We start from the raw sequence: 26,121 nt of genomic DNA, 5'->3' as shown, positions 1-26,121 counted from the left end.
AAGCAAAAACACTATTCAAAAATCGAACTGCCCTCGTGCGGTCAGGAGCTGAATTGCATGTCAAATAAAGGGGGGAAATAAGACGGCGAATAGTAATAGTCGCATTAAAAAATCGATTTTTCAAAAATAAAACGACTATTCGAAATTCAAAAATCGTGACCCATCCCTAGTTTTTATGCTAAGCTTGGCTAACCATGTCCTGACTGCAGCTCTGTAATTACAGTAACACACATAGACAGTGTTGAGATAACCAAGCCCCTAGGAACAGCACTGGGATTTGAGGCTCATTCCCCATGGTGGCTTAACCATGGAATTACACCATCCAGGTCCATCATGTGATGCCATCGGGCTCAAAAAGACTTTTCCCCACAGAATTTGGAAAGACACATCAGTGGGGGGATTTCTTTGTTTCGTTAACAACCTTTTATCCTTGACCAAAATGAGACGACAAGCTAAAAATAGATCTAAATAATAAAAACTCAGACTAAGTATGTTTCATTTTCGTTGACGAGACAGGTCAAAATGTTAGTGGACTATCTAATTTCTAAACACCTAAGGCCGTGCTTGTAATTACCTTCAAATGTCGCATGAGCGACAGGCTGGTAACCTCCAGCCACCAAATACACTCACACTGAAGCAGCGTCAGCTGTTGGTGCGAGTTTTGAGCTGTAATTAAGCAGTAAATAATCAGTCGTGTGTGTCTGACTGTGGATGGTGGAGCTGTTGAATAGATTTGTGGAGTTTGTTAGTTGCAGCATTGGCTGTTGGCAGCTCCGCTCATGGCCACTAACGACACCAGAGCAAGCAGCAACCGACTGCCGTTGATCACAGTTCACAGTTTCTACAACTACAATAATTTCTACACACTTACAAACTGTCAGCAGTTTTGATGGGTTTACAGGGTGATTTATGAGCACATCTCTATTTATGCTCTCAAAAACTTTGACACCACAAATAACTAATCAAAGACAACTAGGATTTGAACCCAGGTTCATTGTAAACTCTGACTTACCTATCTCACTGTTAAGAAGCAGAGAAATAACTTAATTAAAGCCTGAATTCTCTCTTTATCTGCAATGTTAGTCCGGAGATTTAAACTTGATCTGAACTGAACTGACTGATTACTTACAGATCAGCTACACTGCTAACAGCCACCGCTGTAACTAACAAAGAATTTCACTTCTTAAACTTCAACAATTAATGTCTACAGTTCCCAAACACAAGTGTTGTGAGTGATGTAACACAGTCTTAAACATGACCCTGTCTTAACTTTTTGGAACTTGTTGCAGATATCAAATTCAGAATGAGTTATTAAAAAACAATAAAGTTTATCTGTTTGAACATTAAATATCTTCTTCTATCTTTAGGACTGTATTTAGTATTTAAATTATTCCATTCTGTTTTTATTTACATTTTAGACAGTGTCTGCCTTGATTCTCCTATTGAGCCTTATTTTGTGTTGATATGTGGGCTTTTGGAAGGTTTAACATTTTATCATTAATTGGCAATTCCATGACGATGCAGCCGTTGTTATGGTGTAATGCAAAAGTAATGTAACAAGTAATGTAAAAAATAAAAATTCTACAGGGAGTAAATAAAAATTCAAATGCATTACTTTTTTTTTTTTTTAAAGTAACCTAATGTGTAATGGAGCTGATCTCTCACTCTTGAAAAGAAAGAGAAATGTGCATTTCTCAGTATGTTTAAGTTTCCATTTAAATAAGTGATAAAAAATGTACAGTTGTCCTTTTGTGCCCTGTTGACACTGCAGTGTAAACTCACATGGGCAAAGGTGTATTCATAAACTTCGAAAAATCTCTCCAGCAGCTCTGGCTTCTTGGTTTGACTGTAGGCCATCAGGAAGGCAATAAGAGCCTCACAGTGGGGCCACCACATCTTCATACTCCACTCCAGCTGTCAAATACACAAGCAGGATCAGACTACCTGATCTGATGCATTTAAAACTTGATGATCAGTCAAAGGAAAACAATCTCTAGTAACACTATCTAGTACAAGGAAAATGCAGCAGCATCCATGATCTAAGGGAAAACACCATCATGTGTATCAATAGTTGGTTCACCTGTGTGGGGCAGTGACCATCCACATCCAGGAAAGAGAAGAGGCCGCCGTGCTCTTTGTCCCAGCCATTCTGATAAGGGAGTTCCACAAACTTGTTAATGGCAGTCCTCTGGAGCTCCTCGTCCCCCTGCTCTGCACTGAACTGAAGTAGGAACCAGCCTGCTTCCAGGGCATGGCCTGAGCCAGCAGGGGTTAGCATGTGGGGAGGACCAATGAAAAATGGAAAATGTTGAAGTAGGCAACAAAGAATAGGAAAATAGTTCAAGTCAAGCTCTCCCATGCAGTCTCTGTGTTTGCTATCGTCTCGCTGATTGGCCAGCAGGCAGCGCAGTGTTTACCTGGGTTCTGCACTCGGCCATGGCAACCCGGCAGCTCTGCTCCCTCCAGTGACACGCTCTCTAGAATAGCTGTGCCATCTCTCTGTACCAAGAAACAAGACAAAACTAAAATAACCACCCTGTGGTTGTATGCTTCCGCACACCACTCAAGTTTCTCTTACAGTTTACATCCATGTCTGTGAAAACATGGATGTATCACACACATCTTCCCCCCACAGCACAGAAGATCTATACAATCAGCACAGTTTCGTCATTCAGTTTCATAATTTTTTCATTTGAAAAGAGCAATATCTCTTTCCAGAAATAATGACCTGGGGCCTCATTCATAAAACTGTGTGCAAGAAAGCTGACTAAAGGTGACGTACGAACAAAGCACAGAAAGTGCTTACGCACAAAAATATCCTGATTTATAACACTGTGCGCACGCATGTCCCACACCTGTTTCCCTTTATGAATCACAATCAACTCGACTTTCGGCGCAGGTGAAGGAGTGTCTTGCCCCACCCATAAGTGCCTATAAATGGCCAGTGAAACGCTCTGAATTAATATTCATTAACAAGAAACAGCACAAAGAGAGCACGTCAAATGTAGTGTACTGTCTGAAATAAACACCCTAAATGAGGGTTACAGTTGCCATAGCTGTTTGACAAACAATAATAATAATAATAATTATTATTATTATTATAATTTTCTTGACTCAAATTATTTCTTAAAATATGTCTTGTTTTCATAAGCGATGCATCACATCCAGACACTGGCACGCAGCAGCAGCATTTGGCTCGAATGCCCGGGATAGAGGTCGGGGGCGGGGCATCAAGTGGTAGTGGCATGTTTTCAGCTGCGCCACATTGTGCAGCACAGCACCGGCACAGCTTGGTTCCTGCAGGTGCTCCTTTGTAACGCCAAGCCCAAAGCAGCGCATAGATCCAGTAGCACTGCATGTGGTTGTCAGAACTGGCTCATAAGCCACTCATCATCTTTGGCCAGTGGGTCCTGCTGGTCCCTGAAGATCCACTCCCTCTGGAGTCTCCCATTATCCACATCCTCTAACAGTGGCAAATAAGCCATTGTGCGTCTTTGCACGCTGTGATAGCTGCTTTTCATACCCCCCAATCAACTGATTGATTGCATGTGAAAAGGAATTCCCTGATTTGTTTATCTGTTTTTGCAAGTGCACTCTTCATACATAAAATGTGAGAGGTCATATCTGTCTTTATTTTACACAGTAATATCAAATTCACAACACTTCTTCCTTTTCATCTTTCTGCCACAGGGGTCGCAGTTTCTCATGTCTACAGTTTTTGTGCGTACGCATGGGTCAGAGCTTCCATGGAAGTCCATACATTTTCCCGTCAAGTTTAAATTTTTCTATAAATCCCAAAGTTTGGGTAGAAAGTACCGTATGCCGCCTTCTTTGCGTCCGCCACGTTTATAAATGAGGCCCCAGGTTATTCAAGATGATCCACAGACCTTATTGTAAGCAGTTTTTTGTAGGAACTATTTTCTTTCGACTGAAAGATTCCCACCAACAGTATCACTGCACAGAAGGAAGTGTGTATCTTCTCATGCACGAGAGGCTCATAACAGCATGAGATATAAACATTAATGACGTGTTTCTCGGCTGAGCTGAAACATTAGCTGGCTCAGTGGTGCTAGGTGAGCTAGCAATAGATCCACCTGCAGAGCGGGAGAGCCACCGTTTTAGATTTGTGCATGCATTTGTTTCAGAGCCACTGTTTCAAACTTGTGTGCGCATGTGCAAGCTCAAGACTGCGGGGCATCTATCAATCACTTCTTAATGTTGCCAATCACTTCACAGTAGTGAAAGTAGATTCCTAAGGACAGAGGGATGTCATATGCTGTAAAGCCCTGTGAGGCAAATTGTGATTTGTGATATTGGGCTTTATAAATAAAACTGATTGATTGATTGACCTGTCAACAGCAACAAGTGTCAGGTGTCAGTTTGTAGCATCATGTCACCGGCTTCCATTGAAAATGTCTTGTAGCCTGTTGCTATGTGTCTCGTAGGGTGAACACAGCATTAGCAGTTAGTTCACTATCTAGAGTAGTTCACTAACTGCAAGTAGTCACTACGTCACCAAGTCTAGAACCACCTGTTTTGCAGGGATGAACAAATGAACTGTGCTGTGCTGAACTTTGCAGCATTTTATACTCAAAAGGTATATTGATATATACACCTCAACCTAACTACGTTAAATTTCATCACTTTATGAAGTCATTTCAACCACAAAGCATCAGTCATATTCTGTGTGTCCATACCTGGATGTGTTGTAGAATCTCATGTACACACCAGCTAGCCAGCTCTCTGTACTTCTGAACAACCTCCTGACCCCGGCCTTCAGTTAGCTGTCGCACCAGACACAACAGCATCATGGGAACTGCCATGCTGTTGGTGGGAACATCTCCTGGAAGCTGGGGCCGACCCAGGCCTGACGAATCCACCCGAACCCAGTGGATCAACTGCTCCATCATCTGTTCAGCCTCCAGCTAGCAACACAACAGAGCAGAATGCAGCCTATCAGAGTGATGGTGTGATAATGCTGTTAGGATGGCAGGACAGGCTTAAGCACGTTCAGGCGTGTTTAACAAGAAATGGAACCTTTGGTATAGACCCTTTTACTGTTAGTAAACAGTATGACGTTTTTTGGTGGGCAGGGCTTAGCTGCAGGCAAAACAATTCTCCACAGACATTAGCTAACGCTAGCTAGCACGTTCTGTTGGCTTGTTTTAGACAAAGGAGGAAGATGATGCAAGTGATGCATTCAAAAATACCCATTCCGAGTGCCGGAGTTCACTCTGGCACAAACTGGACCGTTCATAAATTCGGAGTGCTGTCTGAATGTACCGTTGAATTATTCAGAGCGCGGCACTCTTGGAGTGGCAGGGCGCAATCTGGGCACTCTGTCTGGGAAGATCACGCATCAGAGCGCCGAGCGGAGTGAATGTGTGATTAACCTGACCATTTGTTAATTCATATAGAAATAAAACGCTCCGCTAGTTCGACCAGCAGGTCTCTCATTTTAGTGTAGTAGAGCCACAGACTGAATTTATGAACGCACCATGTCAGGTCCCTCACTCTCCAGGACCACGAGTGTTACTTGAAAAAGTAAACACTGACCAACGGGACCGATCAGTACGCTCTCACTCAATGGATGGATGATTTGACAGGAATGCTGAAGGTGGGATGGCCGTCTTTGTGGTTGATTACTATGCCAATCTTACAAAGGAGGTCGATACTTGAATGGTTTCCTCCAGTTTGTTTTGCTTTCAAAGCTAATGTTAGCTAATGCGCTAAAAAGTTAGCATTACAGACAAATCCAATATTCCTCTTAATACCTCCCCAATTTCCGATTATTTGGACATGATAACCCTTGATACACATAATGTTACTCATCCCTGCAACAGTAAATACTTTTCCCCTAAGCTGATATGAAGTGTGCACTATACATTTTTGATTATTTCCTCCATCCAGTCCTTTGGTCTTATTACATTTAACCACACAGTAGTTGTCTTCGTTTTTGTTGACAGGCAGCGGCGGCTGGTATGTGATCAAATTCAATTATTGAGCCATGACTCCTTTTATTCTGGGTCCCACTAACACAACAAGACAACATTTTAAGACTCCTAGCCTACAGCTCTGTGGTGGCGAGTCGTATTTTGCCTCTAGCTAATAAAATGACTCCATTGTGACGTCGGCACTAAAAGGGTCTAAAAGCCTCATGTAAGCTGAACCACTGATGAATGATGTGTCTACATAACACACGTAGTTAGATAGCAATGAACACATCAGATTTTTTTCCCTCTGGCAGAATGATAATGGTTGCTTCCAGACCTGTCTCTAGTGCTGACATGTAATTTACAGCCTGGTACAAAAAACAGTTTTAGTCTCTATAGCTAATTTCAACATTCGTGTCAACTGTACGGGGGTGAATTTTTTACATGACACACCCATTTACATTTTATCAAGTCTTAAAGTTAAGCATAATTAAGGGTGGGCCGCTTGAGTGACAGGCCAATAGTGTCCTGGGTTTCTCAGTCAGACCCACTCCTCACTCCTCCACAGTGCCAACGCCTCACCCAAATATGGTCACTTCTGGCTCAAAAAAACCCAAAATGGCGACAGCTGAAATGCCAAACTTGAGGCTTCAAACGAGAGTCCACAAACCAATGGGTGATGAAGCAGTAGCTTTGTCCATTATTTTAACAGTCTATGCTGCCAACACATTCAATTGACCATATAAACATCTCTGAGGATCAGGAATATTCATACCATTTCATAGCACTCTGGTCAGCAGTCAGAATATCATCCTCTGCAGAGTTTGACAGACTGACCAACACTGTATTCTTGAGGCCCTAAAATTAGCAGCATACAATCTGGCAATAATATGTATAATATATAATCTAGTTATTGTTGTACAACCTATTATTGTTTGTACCTGCATTTCCTTGTCACCAACGACCCTGCTCAGTTCATCCATGGCCATGATGTAGAAACACTCACTGAATATAGTCCTCTGGATTTTGACTGCTTTACCATCTCTTGTTAGGCAGAAGGCACACTTCCACTGGCCACTGCTGCCGCTAGAGACACGGGCAAACTTTCTGAGGAATGCTCCTCCTAAGATGCAAACAGAACAACACAACATTACCATAAGATTAGACAGATCTATATGAGCAATGAGTATAACACCCTTATCAGACATGAATATGTAAAATTGCTGGCTTTATCTACCTGTTTAAGTGATGTCATTTAGACAAAGGAAGAACAATGTTTTGTGTTCTTACACAAGCTCCAGTGATTGATTTAAAAAACCCATCACTGACCACAGACTGGGCTTATAAAACCAACAACCAACAGCTGGGGTTTTTAAGTGCTACATAGTTGAAATTTCCTTCAGTATATTGTTGCCAAACTCTAATAATCCAGTCAATCTAACTAGTAAAAAAGGGCCCAACCTAGGAGAAATTGCGACAGTAATGTTTCATAGTTGTTATCGGTCCTAATGCCCTCCAGTATTACATATTAAAAGTATACTTTAATGGATAGTAGTAGTAAGTCAAAAGCAAAACGGTCTGGGTAAAGTGGGATTAATACTGGTCTATGTTCACCTAAAATTTTGGGGGTCAATCTTTCCAATAAAACACATTCTGAGACAGTATTTTAATGTCGAATACCTGTATTTGGGGTTCTACTGCCCCAACACCCAATTTTTGGTCCAAAATTACCTCTTACATTCTGTGCCTCAGGGCTCCCTTCTAAACTGGGTCTAAGCTGTTCCATTATATCACTGTAAATACAACTAGAATTAATGATAATAATGAAAATAATATTAACAACACACAATTAAAGGTTTCACATGATTGTTTTAAACATGATGCTTGAGTCACAAACTTTATAATTTTATGGCTTAAACAGTACACCAAAACTGACATATGAGGAGAGAAATATGCAACGCAGTTACAGATTACTGATTCGTATTTTATCAGTGCTGCCTAGTTTGACAGTTTAACCACAGTTTGAGCAGCGATTGACATGACTGACAGCTGCATTAGAAACTCTTTGGCTCTGACTGTTTGTTTGAATTGAAGACACGGCAGCAAGGTATCCAAGCAGGGGTAGTCCGTTGTAAGCGGACATCGTCTTGCCCCTCATTTTCATACAAAGAGCGCTGTTTGTTTTGTGGGGTGCATAACAGATATGCAGGCAAGAGTTCAAACTGCAGATGAGTTAGCTGAAGCCTTCAAGTACGAACTCTGCGGGTATCCATCTGCCCTTTTGGAAACAAAACACTGCTTCTCCCAGCAAACAAACTCCAAATTGCAAAAGCAATTGGGAACGCTGTGCCACATGATGATGCACCAGAAAGAGACATCCTATACGTCTTTGATCACCGGGCCCTACTCCACCGAATACCCTGGGAGATAGGGAAGACAGTGGAAACTTACATTGGTTACATTCTTAAACATTATGGGCAGTCAGTGGTGATTGTGTTTGATGGGTACAGCGGCCAGCCATCTACTAAGGATGGTGCCCATAAAAGAAGGAATAGGAAGACTAGATGAAAGGTTTCATTCACGTCAACCGTGATGCTGAGGTTGGAAAAGCAAGAATTTCTGTCAAACAATGAAAACAAACAATGTTTCATAAACCTGTTGGGGGAGGGACTAAAATTTGCAGGGTTAGACGCTGAATGTTCAGGGAGACCCAGATGTGCTAATAGATCAAACAGCAGTGACAGCAGCATTGAAGCAAACAACCGCCCTTGTTGGAGATGACACTGACCTCCTCATTCTTCTGCTACACCTCTATCAGCAAGGCAAGGTGTACTTCTTGTCTGAGCCTAAGATGTCATGTTTGGAGTTGGGAAAAGGGTCTCTCTGCATCTGGTTCAACAAAGTGACTCATTCAGAGAACAGGCCAGCATTTTCGAAAACAATCTGCTACCAAGGATGAAATTACTGCTGCAGGGGAAAGGGCAATGTTGCTTATCTACAAAGGCGGAGAAATGGATTCTCTCAATGACCTCAGGCTGAAACGCTTCTATGCTAGGATGACTGATGGCAAAACAGCTATGCACCCTTGCAACTTGCCACCAACAACTCCCTCTGCCAAGTGTCATAGCTTCAGAGTGTATCATCAGGTTCAGGAGTGGATGGGAGACTTGTTACCACCAGCGGAATGGGGCTAGAGGATCCAAGACTCATGCCTCATCCCTATCCATTCCGACCAAGACCCTGCTCTTCAATCCTTGTTGGAGCTGGTGCAATGTAGCTGCAAGTTAGGTTGCGGCACTATGCCTTGCAAATGTCTTTGTCAAGGACATGATTGCTCCTAAGCCTGCACAGAGTGCAGAGGTGTGTGTGTGAATATGTCAGCACATTTGGATGAGGACATGGAGTGACGATAATATGTAGGCGTACAGTCAGGGCATGTTTCAAGCTTAGCCTCATTTAAGGTTTTGTTTTGTGTGCTGAAATGCATCTTAAGCCCCTTTACACTGTCAGATTTTTGGCGAATGTTGGGCCGTTTTGCCGGCAAGCTGCAAGCGTTTAGACACACAGAGTCGGATTGGCGAGTTGATCCGAGGTGCCCAATTTTCCGTCTCGTAGGGCATTATTGGCGGAACCTTTTTGGTTTTAAAAGAATGAGGCACCCTTCCGCCACGGGAGGGGCTGTTGAAGACTTGTGGGAGGAGCTGTTGATGACGCCGCACGTGCGACCCACTGGCGGTGGATAAACAGGAAACAGCTGATAGCAGGAATGAGCAGCTAGTACTAGTAGCAAGAGGGAAACGCAAACCTGAAAGACACTAGAGTAAAGATGAGCAACTGGGGAGACAAAGAATTCTGCGCCCTCCTTGTCCTCGCAAATGAAGAGGCCATTAACCGTCAAATGACGGGGACGGTGAAGGACGGGCCAAATTATGCGAGAATTGCCGAAGGACTGACCGTGGCTTCCCTCGGAGCACGTCACTGTTTACGTCACACGCTGAGCTACATGTTTTGTTACTTGCTCACGCCCCCATAGCCCCAAAAAAGGCACATTCTGTATGAACAAAAGTAGGCAGGCGGCATTTTACTGCAGTCCCCGATTTTGTTTTTATACTGCCAATGCTGAAAGAAGACTGATTGGGCTTTCCTGCAAATTTGCACAATTCCTATTTAAAAAGGGCTTTAGTTTTCATGGAAAACATTGCTAAGACATATTTGTATGTGGAGAAAATTCCGAGATAGTGAATGGTTTAATTGACTTGAAACTGAGAGATACAGATGTAACTAAGATTCTATAAATTCTGAAAAGTTACATCACCTGAAAACGTACCATACCATAACTACACCATTATTTTCATGTTACAAGGCACATTAACTTGTATTGCTTTGTTGAAAGTTAAATGTTTACATGTAGATGATATTCAGTATATTATTTCATCTCAAAATATGTTTTAAATGCAGCTTTGTTTGCACAGTTAATGTTTATGTTATTATCTTTTATGTTAAATAAAGTATATTCTATAATTTACCGAATGAACCCCCTGGTTTCTTCAGGCTTCAGTAGTTATCAATATATTGTTTAAACTAGCACCATTATCACCAAATATTATGCTAATAATTTTTGCTATATTGTCCAGCCCTACTTAGGATTCAAAAAAGGTCATTTTGATGAAAGGTTACCCCCAAAGTGCACATATACATTCAGAGCAGGTCATATCTGATAGTTGTATGTGAAAGAACATCCTTAAAAACCTATATATAGACATAAATTACATGTAAATGGCATGTTCAGAAGCAGAGATAAGCACTTGTTAGTGTGATGCTGTGACACTAAGGCCCTAAATTTTGACCCCTGAATTTACCTTGTTCCACTAAGTATATTTTGGTATACTTTTAATATGTTATTTGGGTGTCTCTAAGGATCACATAAAACCTTCAATGATTAGTACTGCAGTTTTTCCTGGGTCAGATCACAGATTGACTGGACTGCAAATAAAGTTCATGTTTTGACTTCATTTAAAAGTACCATTGTACTGTAAAACCCTTTAAAAGTCTCGTAGCTAGCGTCACAAATAAACTGTGCTTGAGCTAAAAGCATGGCTGTTTTTCTTAGTTCCTTTAAAGATAATATTTTGCAGATCCAAGATTTCGACACAACAGTGGTGACATGTTGTGCACTTTGTCGTGTCTTGATAATGATTAGCAGTAAGTACAGAGCAAACACTACCATGACTGTCATTAATCACCTAAGTCTACAAAAGGACACTGCCCTGTACCATCTTTTGCAAAGATTAACCTGTGGATGAGTAAAACTCTGGGGTCACATTAAACAAATGTTAATGTCAACTACACCTGAACACCTATGCTTTTAAGGTGAAAATATATTGGGGTCTGTAAATCTGAATAAACTGAGAGCAACTGATTTGTCTCTAATTTACAATCTGTATTTGGCCAAACTTTAGATATTTCTTAAATACATATTTTTATTTACAAATGTTTCCATGGGATGGATTATGATGACTGGTAGTTTGTAAAAACAAAAAAAACAAACAAACAAAAAAAAATAACTAGTCCATACTCATTGAATGCACAGTTGCCCACGTACAGTTTGACATGGTGTGTGTTTGGGATACAGGTCATAGGAAATTGCAGATAAAATAGTCAACTGAACCCACTAAAAAGAGCAATGTATTCAGTTTTTATGAATTTTTATGAATTTGATAGTACGACTGCTTTATTGAAAGTACAGTAGTACCATTGCCAATAGTGGGATAGTTATATGTTTTATTGACTTAAACATGGGGCGCACTGGTAGAATGACTGACTGACAGAATGACACACTGACAGTTTCCATGATTATGTACAGCATACCATACCAGGACTTAGTCATACCAAAAATTAGAAAAAAACAACAACATTCGGCCACAGGGGGAGCCACAGCGATCAGTCGCATTTTAGCCATTTTTTAAGCATTTTTCTGTTGTTATAGCGCCACCCAGTTGCCAATTAGAGTTCAATTTCTCCAGTCACCTTGAGGCGTCCTGTTCTACATATCTACCAAGTTTAGTAAAAATCGATATGGCGGTTAGGCCTAGATAAGAAATTAGCTCTCTAGTGCCCCCATTGTGTTTGATGGGGTCAATAATGGAGGGGTCCCCTCAGATTATGTGTGGTCATATGCCTACAAAGTTGCGTGGTGATCGGTGAAACCCTTGAGATGTTATACACCTTTATGTGATGAGCCACGCCCTCCACAATATTCATTGCCTTATAGAAGCTCAGTTTTAGTAAGTTTTCCAACTTTTGCCAAGAGGGAACTTTAGATATTGGTCCCTAGATTATGTTCCCTGACTTTCATGCAGATCGGTCAAACTTCCTATGAAGAGATCGATTTGAAGTGTTTTTCAAAAAATTCAAAATGGCGGAAAATCTATATCACCGGAAGTTATGGTTTCTTGAGGCAAACTTGTTCCTCATGAGGAGAGGCATCTCTGTGCAAAGTTTCATGTCTCTACGACATACGGGGCATGAGATATGCCCATTCAAAGATTGCAATTTCAATCGGTTGCTTTAGCGTCCCATAAATGAAGCTAAAGCCCTACTAGCAGCTTCTTGAAGCAGCCATCTTCTAAACAGTGCTGGACCGAGTGACCAACATCCATGAATTTGCTAATCGTGCTAATAGTTGTGTTTTCGTTACCATAAAGTGAGACGTGTATATGTACATATACGAGCAGCTCCTCCCACGGAGTCCACCATGTTGTTCTACCATAGACCTGAGGAGGTAAACCAAACACTGGCTCTCAGTTGTGAAACCTCACTGCTAAATCCTACACACTGGACCATTCGAGCATAAAATGAGTTGCTCAGTGGGAACAGCTGCAGAGAAACGTGGCTATATAGCTGTGTCTAAGTGTTTTGTTCTGCATTTTAAGATGTATTTACATGAATTTTTTTGCTGACCCGCAACAGCGGGGCCAGCACAATAAGAGCAAAGGTCTGCGACTGAGTGAATGCCACCACTTCCTGTTTCAAATTAAAAGTCCTTGTTTATATTAAAAGCCCTCCAGCCAGGGTATGAAATCAACACCCACCAAACGCCAAATATGGGTAGATTTTCCGTCTCGTAAGGCTTTCCGTCACACTGGTGGGTAAATGTTTGTACCAAGATAGTCATGTCATAAAAAAGTATGTTCAGGGAGTCTACTGCATTTTGATGTCATTTAGGGGAGCATAGCTCTGCTGTTCCTGTGTTGTCTGTGTCACGCTCACACAGACACATGTGGATTGTATTCAACGTAATACCTCAATGACGTGTTGAAATAAATGTATATATGAAACAAAAAAACATAAAAAAAAGTCAAGAAGTAAATTTTGGACATTTCCTATTGCATTTCATACATACACGGTCCAGTCATGTGCTAGTCTCGCCACCAGACAATCAGAGATCTCCAACTTCTGATAGTCTGGGGACACTCCTTTCTAAAGTGTGTTTAACACACCGGCGAAAACGGCCGGCAACAAAGCAACGGCTCTTGCATTTTTGAAAAGGACACGCCTTCTCGGAAATGTGCGCTCCCCCTTTTCTCGTCCGCAAGGAAACAAACACACGGAGAGCTTGAAAATGGATGCCGAGAGATTTAACTCCGTTTTATCAAACGTGTGCTCATCCGTAAAGAAAATATTTTTTCCAGCGGATGTCTTAGTTACAACATTATTGAGCTAACTGGAGTAGTTTCATGTCGTATCCCACAACGGGAGGCTTTTAACAGATGACGTCCTGTTGTTAGCTTTGCTGCTAGTGTTAGCTGTCCCTGTCAGCTGCAGCCACTGATGCTTTCTAGACATCGTGATTTCCCAAAACTGAATAAATACCACACATAGCAACACAAAACTGCTTTGCTAGCTCACTCATGTTGTAACTAAGATATCCGCTGGAAAAGATATTTTTTTCACGGACCGTTTAATGAGTTATTACCTATTACAGACACCGCTAACGGCTAAGAAATAGTAATGTTTGTTCAGTCATTGTGTTTATAGGCTTTACAAACATCGGATTAGTCTAAACGGTGATATAGTGACGTGAAAAATGTGATATAACTTATAGGCTATATATATATAGCTAAAAGCTCTGCTGGTTTTCTACCCGGAAGTATTTGTAAACAACAAGGCGATTCCCTCTATAGTCCGGCCAGACGGATGAGTCATGGCCTTGTAAAAGATTATGTTTGTTTCTTTTAGTTGGCGAGAATGTGTCGCCGCAAACGCGACAAACATCCACTAACTTTAGTTATTGGCTGCTCTAACATATTGTTTATTGCCTGTCTGTTATTTATTGTGACGTGGGCTGCTGACCTCTTGGCCAGGTCCCCCTTGTAAAAGAGATCTCGATCTCAATGGGTCTTTTACCTGGTTAAATAAAGGTTAAATAAATAAATAAAAACTTTGACGGCTTTTTCTGCGAGCGCGGCTGAGCCATTTTTACCGCTACACGTGTTTCTAGTGGGACTATGTTTACAAGCACAAGAGTTCAGCGAGCCACCAAAGGACCGCCCTGCAGATTACTATTGGTTCTGCAACGTAGGGAGTTTTTTTAAACTCTGAAATTGTATCCGCCCATCTAAACACAAAATCAGGGAGAAAGTCATCAGTCTTTAGTTAAGCAAAGCATCTAAAGACTGACTTGTGAGTCTAGTCATGTGCTAGTCTTATTCTGTGGTGCACTCAGTAAAATGCAATCTCCACAGACAGCTGTTCAATTGACTCAGATCTCCCAAAGTGCACATGTTGTGAACCTATGCACTATAACCAAAAGTCCAAAAGTGATGCAGCCTGAGAGATAAAAAAAAAAAAAAAAAAACCCTCTCTCGACACTTCAGTAGTGATAATAATAACAGGCCTAACTGGTTGAATCAAGCTTTACATTCATACACACCAGCTTTTGCTGCTTCAAGGATTTCAGGCTTGCGGAAGCGATCCATGGTTCGGTACAGGCGACAATACATCCACACCTGTGAAAGAAGCAAGCCAAAACATTCACATAACATCTAATGAACACATTTCATAAAGTGGATTACTTGTTTTACACTACCAGTAATACAAAGACCTACCTGTCTGCCCTGCAGCCAGACATACTTCAGCTCATCATAAACCTTCCCATTCCTCCCGATACAAGTGAAGAAGCCTCTGAAACACAAAGCAGAGGTTCAAGCGTTCTTCACAGGAATACAGACTGCATGCACAGTGCAAAGAAATGTACACAACTGCCAGGCATGGAAGCTGGAAGTATTATTTAAAAAAGCCATTACCTACAATATTTTCAATTCAAAAGCATTCAGGTGTAACTACAGTACCCGTGTATAGTGTCATGAGAGTATTTGAGCCAGAAGTCCACTGCATTGTCCAGTGCTTTCCCAATCTGCTCTCGACATTCCTCAAGCTTCGCCACAGACATTTTCCTTTCAAAAGGAATATGAAAATCAGTTTGTGATAGATGATAAGATGTACAACATTCCTTTGTTTACTTTCTCCTGAAAAAATACTTTTTGTCTTTTAATGCTGTTTTTTTTTTTCTTTATTTACAGACAAGGTGTCACCACTCCAGTACAAAAACTAGAATAACTGCCCCAAGGTTTTATGCCTCCATGCACCAGTTACATTTCTCTTACAGTTTACATCCATGTCTGTGAAAACAAAGCAAATGGCTGTCTGCATTGGCCATTCTGACTAATACACAGTAGCGGTTGCCAATAAAGCATTGAAGTTTTCTCAGGCTGATAGTACTTCGCTCTTTAAGGCAGGTCAATTTAATCAACGTTGTGATAGTCTGTAGTTGAGGAAAAACTTAGTGGTAAATGGTAAGTTAACTGCACTTGTATAGCACCTTTCTTGTCTTCCAACCACTCATAGCCCTTTTTACGCTTCATGTCACATTCACCCATTCACACACATATTCACACATTAGTGGCTGAGACTACCATACAAGCTGCCACCTGCTACTCAGTAACCATTCACGTGCTCGCACACAGATGAACAGCCATCGGGAGCAATCTGGAGTTCAGTATCTCTCCCAATACTTTGACATGTGAACTGGAGAAGCCGGGGATCGAACCGCATGCATGCCCCAATGGTGGAGTCACAGGTGATCAGAGATGGTCAAAAATGTACGAACAAATCTTTTTGAATGATTCTTTAAATTGTCCAATATATGCCAGGTCAGCCTGTTGACATCCGCGTGCTCATGAATCCCTCCTCCCACTCGCGGCTACTGTAGGGTACCACTGTCACTGCCTGTGAGTGGACCAGATAAAAGACCAAGTGAACCATTCTCTCAAGGTAGGACATTTTCTGCTTGCCCAGAAAGTACGACAAATCGACTATTTTTTTTTCTGCGAGCTGCAGACACTGATACAATCCTGGGCTGTTGGTAGAGGAGTTAGAAGCCACCGATGCTGAGGAGGATGGTATTCCTGAGGAGTCAGCTGCATTAATGGTTGATCAAGTTAAACTGGTTGTTGTACTGGTTTGTGAGGTGACATGAATGCAGCACAAGGCTGCGCAGGTTACTGAGACGTCTGCAGTGCTTTCCCTCAAAGAAGCTTACATGGTGGCATGCTGAAATGTATTAAAATGAATATAAGCTTTATTGATGTAAATTTAAACATTTAACAGTTAATCATGGCTGGTACTGCACTGAAGAGAAGTTTCATGGGGCGAGCAGCACTGGCTGTTGAACATGCATGTACGGAATGTCACAGAGAAACTGACATCGTATTTTGCAAAATGTATCAAAACTCAAAAGGTTTGATACATTTACATGAATCAACTCGAAGGAACCAGAACTGTAAAAAGAATCGGACTGCCCATCACTACGGGTGATCAACCTGCTTAGTGCTGCCTCCTTGCCTCAGTCAGTGACCTCATGAACGTTTCTGCATGACACCATGTTCATTCCCGGATAATACACAATAACACAAACAAACTAAAAGATTAAGGCACCAGGTACACCAGCAACTCCTGTGTGCTCTGTGATGTAAAATTACTGTTTCTGTCACAGGAGTCTGGTGGCTTTGAAGAGGCCATAGAGCAGCTTCAGTTTCCTGTCAGAAAAGGCTGTCTAATGGCAAGCTAAAATGTAAACATAAAATATAACATTAACTTAAACTTACCTTCATATTCTTAGGTGGTCTTTTTTATAAGGCTAAAAAATTTTTTTGCTGCTGCTCAAAATGAAACAGTCAACAGACCCCTTTGACAAAAATAAGTAAATTTACTGTCCACAGCAGTACATTGCCAACTGCATCTGTTGGAGGTACTGCACTGACTATCAATTTGTGTATGTGTTTATACATTACAAATGCAGTCTTATATTATATTGAACCTTAATGTGTTTTCACATGTTTGACTAAAGCTTTAATTATAATAAAATAGCACCATCTTCCAGCTCAAATCTTCCGAGCAAACACTTTCCTCATTCTTCATGCTTACACTGTCAGCAAAACTGCATGTGTTGGGGGAGAGAGGGGAGGACATCAGCACTATGACCTACATACCTAACCCTCACTTTTTGCCAAGGGCAGTGGGAGTTTCTATTTGAAAAACAGAAAAGAACATAGATGGACCCACCCTTTAACACTTTGCAGAACATGAATTATGACTTTTAGTAAAACTGGCATATTATTTACAACAAAGGTGCTCTGGTTAATGATAAATGCAAATGAATGAGTTCACACAGCTCACTGTTTTCCTAAGCTGTTTTCTGGTAGAACAATGAGGTAACAAGTATCACACCAAAGATTTAAGTTGAAATTCTACCACAATACTCTGAAACTGTATGCTGAAATTAAGGTTCAAGAAGTTCGGTAAAGTTGGACAGATATTCCCAGATTCAGACTTTGCGGGTCAGTAACTCGTAAACAAGATGTTGTGGCAGTACATACGACACTACGTTCTTACCTTGGTGAGGTAGACAACAAGCTACAACGTAAATTTCATCAGAACAAGCCCTCTTTTGAGCTCGGCCAGTAACATTGATCTCTATGCACAACCTGTGAAACAAGTGCGCAGGGGCCGTCTACAAAGTGCAACACTGAAAAGAGATAAAACAAAATTATTCAATAATGTCAATACTATGCAGTGTAGTGTCTCCACGTCACTTCACACATTAATGGTCTCCTGCTGATCATACTACAACACTCAATTTGGAGAAATATGCTATTTCATAATTTTTCTGATTTTTTTTTTTTTTTTTTAATTAGTAAAATGATTCAATAAATTTACTATTAGTGTAGTACCACTGCCTTCATTTCAACCACCAGGGGTTCTCTAGTGGGTAAAACTATAACACTCAGTTTGCGGAAATATGCTTTTTCAAAAAAAAATTTTTTTTTTTTTGAGAAAATTATTCAATGGCTTCAATACTATGCAGTGTAGTCTACCCCAAATCACTTCACACATTAATGATCTCCTGCTGATCATACTACAACACTCCATTTGGAGGAATATGCTTTGTTACAATTTTGCTGAACTGGTTTTGGAGAAAATTATTCAATAGTTTCGATACTTTGCAGTGTAGTGTCCCCAAAAATCACTTCACACATTAATGGTCTCCTGTAGATCATACTAAGACACTCACTTTGGAAGAATATGCGTTTCATAATTTTGCTGAAAAATTATTAGGAAAATGATTCAGTAGATTCAATACTATGCAGTGTAGTGTCCCCAAAATCACTTCACGCATTAATGGTCTCCTGCTGATCATACTACAACACTCAGTTTTGAGGAATATGGTTTGTTATAATTTTGCTGAATTGTTTTGGAGAAAATTATTCAATAATTTCAATACTTTGTGAAGTGATCTTGGGGACACTACACTGCATAGTATTGACATTATTGAATAATTTACTCCAACAATTAAGCAAAATTATGAAAAAGCATATTTTTCCAAACTGAGTGTTGTAGTATGATCAGCAGGAGACCATTAATGTGTGAAGTGATTGGGGGACAACACACTGCATATTATTGATATAATTGAATAATTTTGTTTTATGTCTTTTCGGTGTTGCACTTTGTAGATGGTCCCTGCGCACTCGTTCCATAGTCGGTTGTGCATAGTATGGATGCACCGATCCGACTTTTTCAGTTCCGATACCGATACCGATGGTGGGGCCTTACGTATCGGTCGATACCCGTTACCGATCTGATATCATTGCTGATTTAAGAAGCTACAAACCTTAACAAGACAAACACACTAAAGGCATTGGGTGTGACTACACTTTTCTTTCCTGAGACAAAATATAACAAGATTAAAACAAATTAATTCAATGAACCATTTATTTGTTACAAAAGTAAACAGTTGTGCAACAGCAGCAATAACTTATGCATCAGCATTTAGATTCAAGTAAATTCGGATACAATCTTTTAGAAAGAAATACAAATGTTGCAGCTGAAACTGAATTGGGCAAACATAGAAACAGTAATCATACACACAGTAACCAAATATTAAAACAAACAGTAGTACACCAGAAAGGCAGAGAAGAGGAAATCTTCCTTCCTGTGTGTGCCAGTTGGTTTAGTGATTTATTTCTGAGGTTTATCTATTAAAGATAGATTGTGTTTGATTTTTGCAGTTTGATTTTTTTCTATAAAAAGAGAATATAACAGTTATAACAACATAGGACGAGTTGCATCAGACGATGGTGTTATTTCTTTTCTCTTGCATCCTTTCCTGCATTCTGAGCTAAAAACTCATCTATCCTACTGTCCATCTTTGTGTTTCTTCTTTAACCCAGCAGAGGACAGCACAGTCTTCTGATGTGCAGTTCCTCTTCTGTATGATTCAGTAGGCTGTTTCAGTCTATTGCACTGCCAGAGGGGGGTTTACACATGAACACAAGATTAATTGTGCAATACTCCATTGGGAAACCAAATAACTCCATATAGCAGACCCTTTCGTTCGCTCCATGTTGCTTGTGTTTGCCACTCTCTAATCAACTCTTGCTGCATGTGGCACACAACTCTCGTTGACGTAGCCCGTGTTGCAAAGATTTAAAGGGGAAGGATCGGTCTTATGGATCAGCTGCTTTTACAGATACCCGATCCAGCTATAATGTTGATATAGCGGCCGATAACCGATCATAATATTGGATTGGTGCACCCCCTGGTGGTTGAAATGAAGGCAGTGGTACTACACTAATAGTGAATTTATTGAATCATTTTACTAATAAAAAAAATCTGAAAAATTATGAAATAGCATATTTCTCCAAATTGAGTTTTGTAGTATGATCAGCAGGAGACCATTAATGTGTGAAGTGATTGTGGGGACGCTACACTGCATAGCATTGACATTATTGAATAATTTTGTTTTATCTCTTTTCGGTGTTGCACTTTGTAGACGTCCCTGCGCACTCGTTCCGCAGGCTGTGCATAGAGATCAATGTTACTGGCCGAGCTCAAAAGATGGCTTGATGAAATTTACGTTGTAGCTTGTTGTCTACCTCACCAAGGTAAGACAGTAGTGAGAATACTGCCACAACATCTCGTTTATGAGTTACTGACCTGCGAAGTTCGAATCTATGAATATCTGTCCAACTTTACCAATCTGGTTCAGAAATACTAATCAGCTGGGTTAAGAATGAAAATTGGCTCCTGTTTTTGTTTTGTTTTGTAGCTTTGCCTACAAGACTTATTAGTGTATTATCTGTGTACCCAGAGTATGGCTATAAGAAACATCCTCATCATAACCTCAGCTGATTGTCTAAAACACAGGCTGCTATATATGATTCCTACTGGTGTACCTGTAAGCATGGTGCTCATTCAGCCATCTGAGTGAATGAATGAGCTGAAATAAAGACAATTCCTCCTATAGTGCCACACCAAGCAGAAAGAAATGAACAAGACAGAGTTCTGAGTAGTACCTTTTTTGTACCTCATTATTGAGCCATTCTAAAAGTAAGATTTATTTTCCTAAACTTGCATGTTGTGTTTTTTTTTTTTTACATTATGCGCATAAGATTAAAAAAAAATCACCTTTTATCTTTTAACTTTTATCTTGGGTGCACAAGTTGTTACGTACCATTACAAAAAAAAATCACTTTGTATCTCTTCACTTTTATCTTGTGCACACAAATTGATAATAACTTGTACGCACAGGATTTAAAAAACACGTTTTATCTTTTATCTTGTGTGCACAATTTTTGTTTTTTCAAAAAATCACCCTTTATCTTTTAACTTTTATTGTGGGTGCACAAGTTAATATTGAGTTTCAGGACTTCAGGGGCTCCGTATATTTTATAAATTGACTTGGCTTGACTTCATAAAAATCCAGTCATTCTGATATATGGGCTTATCACACCAGTGAGCAGAGCAGATGGTTGTGGGGAGAGGTCTGCCTATACTGCTTTCTGCCAGAACGGCATTTCTTGGCGAAGTTTAGGTGAAAACATTGTGGTTTGGGTTCACTGACCAATCAGAGCAGACTGGGGGTCTTAAAGAGACAGCAGGCAACACACAGACGAAACTTGGGGTGAATAGATGTGCTGCACCAATGGAAACAGAAGCTTCCCCTGCACATCACATCATGTAAGCATGTAGAGCCCCGAATCAAAAGCATAAATCTGAGAATTAGCATCACGTCACCTTTCATTTTGAATAGACGCACAAAACGCGCACTTGTCATCTTATTTTTCCCAACTTGGTATCTTCCCCCATCAAAAGTCAACAGCAAGCTAGCGATATTTTCTAACTAAAATCCGAGTCGGACCAAGAGTTGTTTTCCCCTGGTGTCGCTACAAAGCTTGACAGACAATCCATCTGCCGTCAGTTCGCTGCAGCAGTCTGTACTGTCTCTACTGTTAGTGTTCGGTTTATCAGCTGTGAGAAGACAGAACGGACACGACCTGCAGGTAAAACTGGACTTATTTGACTTACCTTGTACTCCAAGTAAGGCAGAAACTGTAGAGACTATCCTGCAGCCGCTCTCCCCTTGTTGTCATATGACCAGAGGCAACAGTGGCTCTGGAAAGGAAGTGGAAAGCGGATCTCAGCGCGGTTTGAACCGGAGTGCTCCTACTCTAGTAAATGTACTCTCACTCTGCGATCGAAAGACTGGAATCTGCTCCTGTGGCATAAAATCTAGATTACTTTATGGTTTTTAAGGTGCTGTCGTACAGAGGTCAGAGACCGGGGGAACATTGTGCAATCATGTTGGAAACAAGAGAGAGCATTAAACACTATTGTTTTTAATTATCTCTGCAAAAAAACAGAGAGAAAAGATTTTACAGCATACACACACTGTGTCCACATCCTGACACAGAGGAGGTAATCAAACTGTCACTGAGTGAAGATTTTTAAAAGAGGAGAAAAACTTTATACTTAAATTTTTGGTGTGGGAGCATAATAATAAGCATTACGAATGAATGAATTAAACAACTGTGTTCTTTAAACGCACATCACCACCACATGATCTCAAGAAAGTACCAGCCTATGATGTGACTGGGTAAAAACAATTCATATACAAAAAGTGTGACCATATGCTGGGCTGTCTCTAGGATTGAGGGCATTGGGGGCTTCTATACGGGGGTCCATGGGGAACCTCCCCCAGGATTTCTTTTTTTTTTATAAACAAGCTCTAATTTGGTGCTTTATTCATGCAATCTGGCATCTTATCTACCCTTAAAAACGTTTTAAAAAATACTTTCCAGATCCAATTATGAATTGTGATGTTGAAAATATTAGCATTTGTTAATATTTAGTATTGATTAGAAACAGAATACTTTACAACTGCTATCATTAAAAATGTAGTAGAGCTGTGAAAAAAGTACAAAAGTAATGTCTTATACTAACTTATTATGTTTCAGCAATAATGGCACCAACAGAATTTTGAGTGATATGATTACATTTACATTGTCACGTAATGCACTATCATCCAAAATCATATAAGGGTGCTGGTGATTGGTATATTTGGGTCATGTCGTACTGTGTGGTATCATGCTCAGTGTGTTTCCATTATTATAACTACATACAAGAACCCCCACTGCTTTTGCATCCTAAGGCTGCCTAAGAGCAGCGGGGATAAGGAGCTAGCCTCTGCGTTTTGTCCTCCTCCCAGTGATCAGCACATCTGGGTGATGTTAGTATATATACATATATATATATATACATATATGTGTATACATATATATATATATATATATATATATATAGCCTACGTATTTAGATTCAAGGCTATTTTAAAACATTGTGAATGATGGAGAGAGAATAGATGCGTTCCTACTGTGTTGTTGACACACCAGCAGATGGCAGCATGGACTAGTCCACTGTACCAGAATGCCAGGCCTGCTTGTCGTTTGTTCACATAACACACCAGGATTATGTAAACCTTTTTTTTTAATGCTTGTAAAGGGAGACTTATTTCAGACAGTTTGCCTTACAAACATGTACAGGGAGGAGAAGTGTGGGTGTCTATAGTGTGAAATTCTTCTCATCCATAATAATCTGGGTGAAGATGGTGTATCTATTCCTACAGTAAAAGTTAAAGGGGGATACATATTATTTCAAATTGCATATTCGGTCTGTCAAAAACTGTGTTATTGTTATGAATTATTATTGTTAATTACCCTTTAAGGGGGGTGGATTCAGAACCACTTACAAAACCCAAAGGTATATTACAGTGAGCGTTTTGAGGTTCAAAAGGTCTTTAAAAATCGCTGATGGTGAAAAGACGTTCAGAATTGATTTAAAAGTTTATGTTTTTTCACTGAGCTTTTGAAGACATTGATTGAACGATTACATGTAGACCATATTTCATTGGGATTTGCAATACTGACTTTCAACTGAGAAATTTGGATGTGATTTCTTATTTAGGCTCCAAAATGATGACAGACTATTATTTCCATACTGCAGAGGATGAAAAATCTCACTATTGCAAATCCTGGTGAAATATGTCTAAATGTGAATATTCTAATACTGACAATATATACCACCTAGCATGACTTTAGTTTTCATATAGATTTTGAATGTAAAATTGCTGCAGTGAACATGACTGTACGCACACAGAGCAATGGAGACATCACGGTACGACCACACACAGTCCGCTTCTCCAGTCACCTTACGTACATCTTCACCACCTGCACATTTCGACTGTGTAAATTAGCAAAGTCTGGAAATAAAGCCAGTGACAGCTCTCACACAATTATTACAGTCCATATTCTCACGATGAGTCCTATTCATATAGCAGACCAAGTTCACCAAAACAAGTTTTAATAAATAAATAAACAGTGTTCACCTATCAAACTTCCATTTTCAAATGATATTCCATGATCAAGCACAGACTGCCATGATTTTTGACACAATAAGCAACACACTGATTGGTTTCAATGTTGACTCAACAACAAGATGTATTAAATAAACTTTCCTTTGTGATGGAAGTCAGGGATTTAGATGTTGTTTGTCTGATTTGAAGGTTTATTCTGTCAACAGAATACATGTGTTACTGATGGAGATGTCTAGGAGTCAAACTAAATACATTCATCATAAACTATACACAGTCTGTTGTATATTAGCATTGAACTGTTTTAATTACTGAAGGTTTTAGCAATACAAAGACCTGCAGTAAGTGCAATGTGAGGATTCATAAAATAACATCTGTACAGATGTGAAGCCCTGACTATATGTGACTGATCTTTAATGAAAGCTGTTGTCCTGTATTTCTTTCCTCTGAAAACATTAACCTAACAGTCAGACACAATTTATGTAGCCTGTGTAGTTGAGGGGACAGGTCTGCTCTGCAGCAGCAAACTGATATGATGCTGATTTACATGAGAATTCATGTAAATTGGAGGTTGAACCATGAACATAAATTACAGATCACCTGTAAAGAATTTTGTTAGCTTATTCTGAGTGTTTCTATGGCTGCATCCCAAGTCCCTTAAATTTACTGCTAACCACCTTATCTAGCCACCTTATCTAACTGTTTAGTCCCTCCCACTTGGGAAAACATTTAAGGAGTCGGGAGTTAGGAGTGAAGAGCGAGGATTGCTGATTTGAGACATGAGACGGCCTTACTCTGAAGCGTCACGTAAAGCGACGTCCTTTTCTGATGACGGCGGCACCTATGGGCAACACAGCTGGATCTGCTGCATAACGGAGCCAGCGTTTGGCGTACATCCCAAGTCACATTATATTCGCTGATCAAAGCCGTAACCTCTCGTGTTTCCTTCATCATTGCACCTAAAAGATCCCTCCTAACGCCTAACGCTAACTCCTTACTGGCAGGAATAAGAGACATGAGACGGCCTTAAAGATGGCAGACCTCGAACGACTTCCGGTTCAAGTCAGGAGGTAGGAGTTAGCAGTATACAATTAAGAGACTTGGGATGCAGCCTGGTTTCCGGTCTAGAGAGCGGATGCGAAATTTACCAAATTCATCAAAGTAAAAGTCTTCACCAAAGTAAAACTTTAAATTCTGGCGCACCATCGATTTGGGGTGATGAGGGGTGTAAGAAAATCGATTAACTTAATGGCTTGGGGCTTTTCATGTAAATTATATTCTTTAAATTAAAAAGTTTCACCGCATTTTTATTAGCTTGGTGCTTTTATTTTGACGGAAAGGCGCATCCATCGAATTCTGGATCCTGTCTGTCTCGCCCTGGTTCCGGTTCCTTACCAAAACGGCCACTTACGGCCCCAGACTAAAAAAAACGTATCCGGAGCTAACAATATGCAGGTGTTAGGCTCATTCGGGACTGCGCCTCGCTTGGAAAGTGCACAAGATCAGGCGGCTGCAGCAGGAGGTGGTGAGCCGCAGTGAAGTTGCACAGTTTCCCGACAATTTTCAGTAGCACAGGAAAGTAGGAGGAAGTCATTGGCTGCATCCCAAGTCTCTTAATTGTATACTGCTAACTCCTAACTCCTGACTTGAACCGGAAGTCGTTCAAGGTCTGCCATCTTTAAGGCCATCTCATGTCTCTTATTCCTGCCAGTAAGGAGTCAGCGTTAGATTTAGGAGGGATCTGTTAGGTGCGATGAGTAAGGTAACACGAGAGGTTCCTAACAGGAAGTCTTTTTCAGCTTAAGGCCATGACGTATAAATACCCGCCCCCTACATCTGTCTCATTTGAACGAGATGGTGGAGAAACAGCGCAAGTGTACCCGTTACATGCATTCTTTGCAATGAAACGCTGTAATTCACATG

The 26,121-nt window shown here is 40.4% G+C and overlaps 1 protein-coding gene across 2 annotated transcripts in view; it reads right to left on the bottom strand.

Moving 5' to 3' along the window:
- The window catches only part of renbp (renin binding protein), a 32,632-nt gene extending 10,622 nt beyond the window's left edge, over positions 1-22,010 (bottom strand). The window contains exons 1-9 of one of the 2 annotated variants that reach the window (XM_050064681.1): positions 21,858-22,010; positions 15,284-15,388; positions 15,041-15,116; positions 14,866-14,941; positions 6,875-7,056; positions 4,698-4,925; positions 2,418-2,499; positions 2,081-2,256; positions 1,783-1,914 (exon numbers count right to left, since the gene is read on the bottom strand). In XM_050064681.1, the coding sequence (XP_049920638.1) occupies positions 1,783-1,914; positions 2,081-2,256; positions 2,418-2,499; positions 4,698-4,925; positions 6,875-7,056; positions 14,866-14,941; positions 15,041-15,116; positions 15,284-15,388; positions 21,858-21,922 (1,122 nt within the window). In that variant the 5' untranslated portion in view covers positions 21,923-22,010. The remainder of the gene's footprint in view (positions 1-1,782; positions 1,915-2,080; positions 2,257-2,417; positions 2,500-4,697; positions 4,926-6,874; positions 7,057-14,865; positions 14,942-15,040; positions 15,117-15,283; positions 15,389-21,857) is intronic. The other variant, XM_050064682.1, reaches the window with a different exon arrangement.
- Between the last annotated feature and the right edge of the window lie 4,111 nt (positions 22,011-26,121).

The sequence above is a fragment of the Epinephelus moara genome, chromosome 16 (assembly GCF_006386435.1).
Source record: "Epinephelus moara isolate mb chromosome 16, YSFRI_EMoa_1.0, whole genome shotgun sequence".
Taxonomy (NCBI): domain Eukaryota; kingdom Metazoa; phylum Chordata; class Actinopteri; order Perciformes; family Serranidae; genus Epinephelus; species Epinephelus moara.
This window is presented reverse-complemented; position numbering and strand designations above follow the sequence as displayed.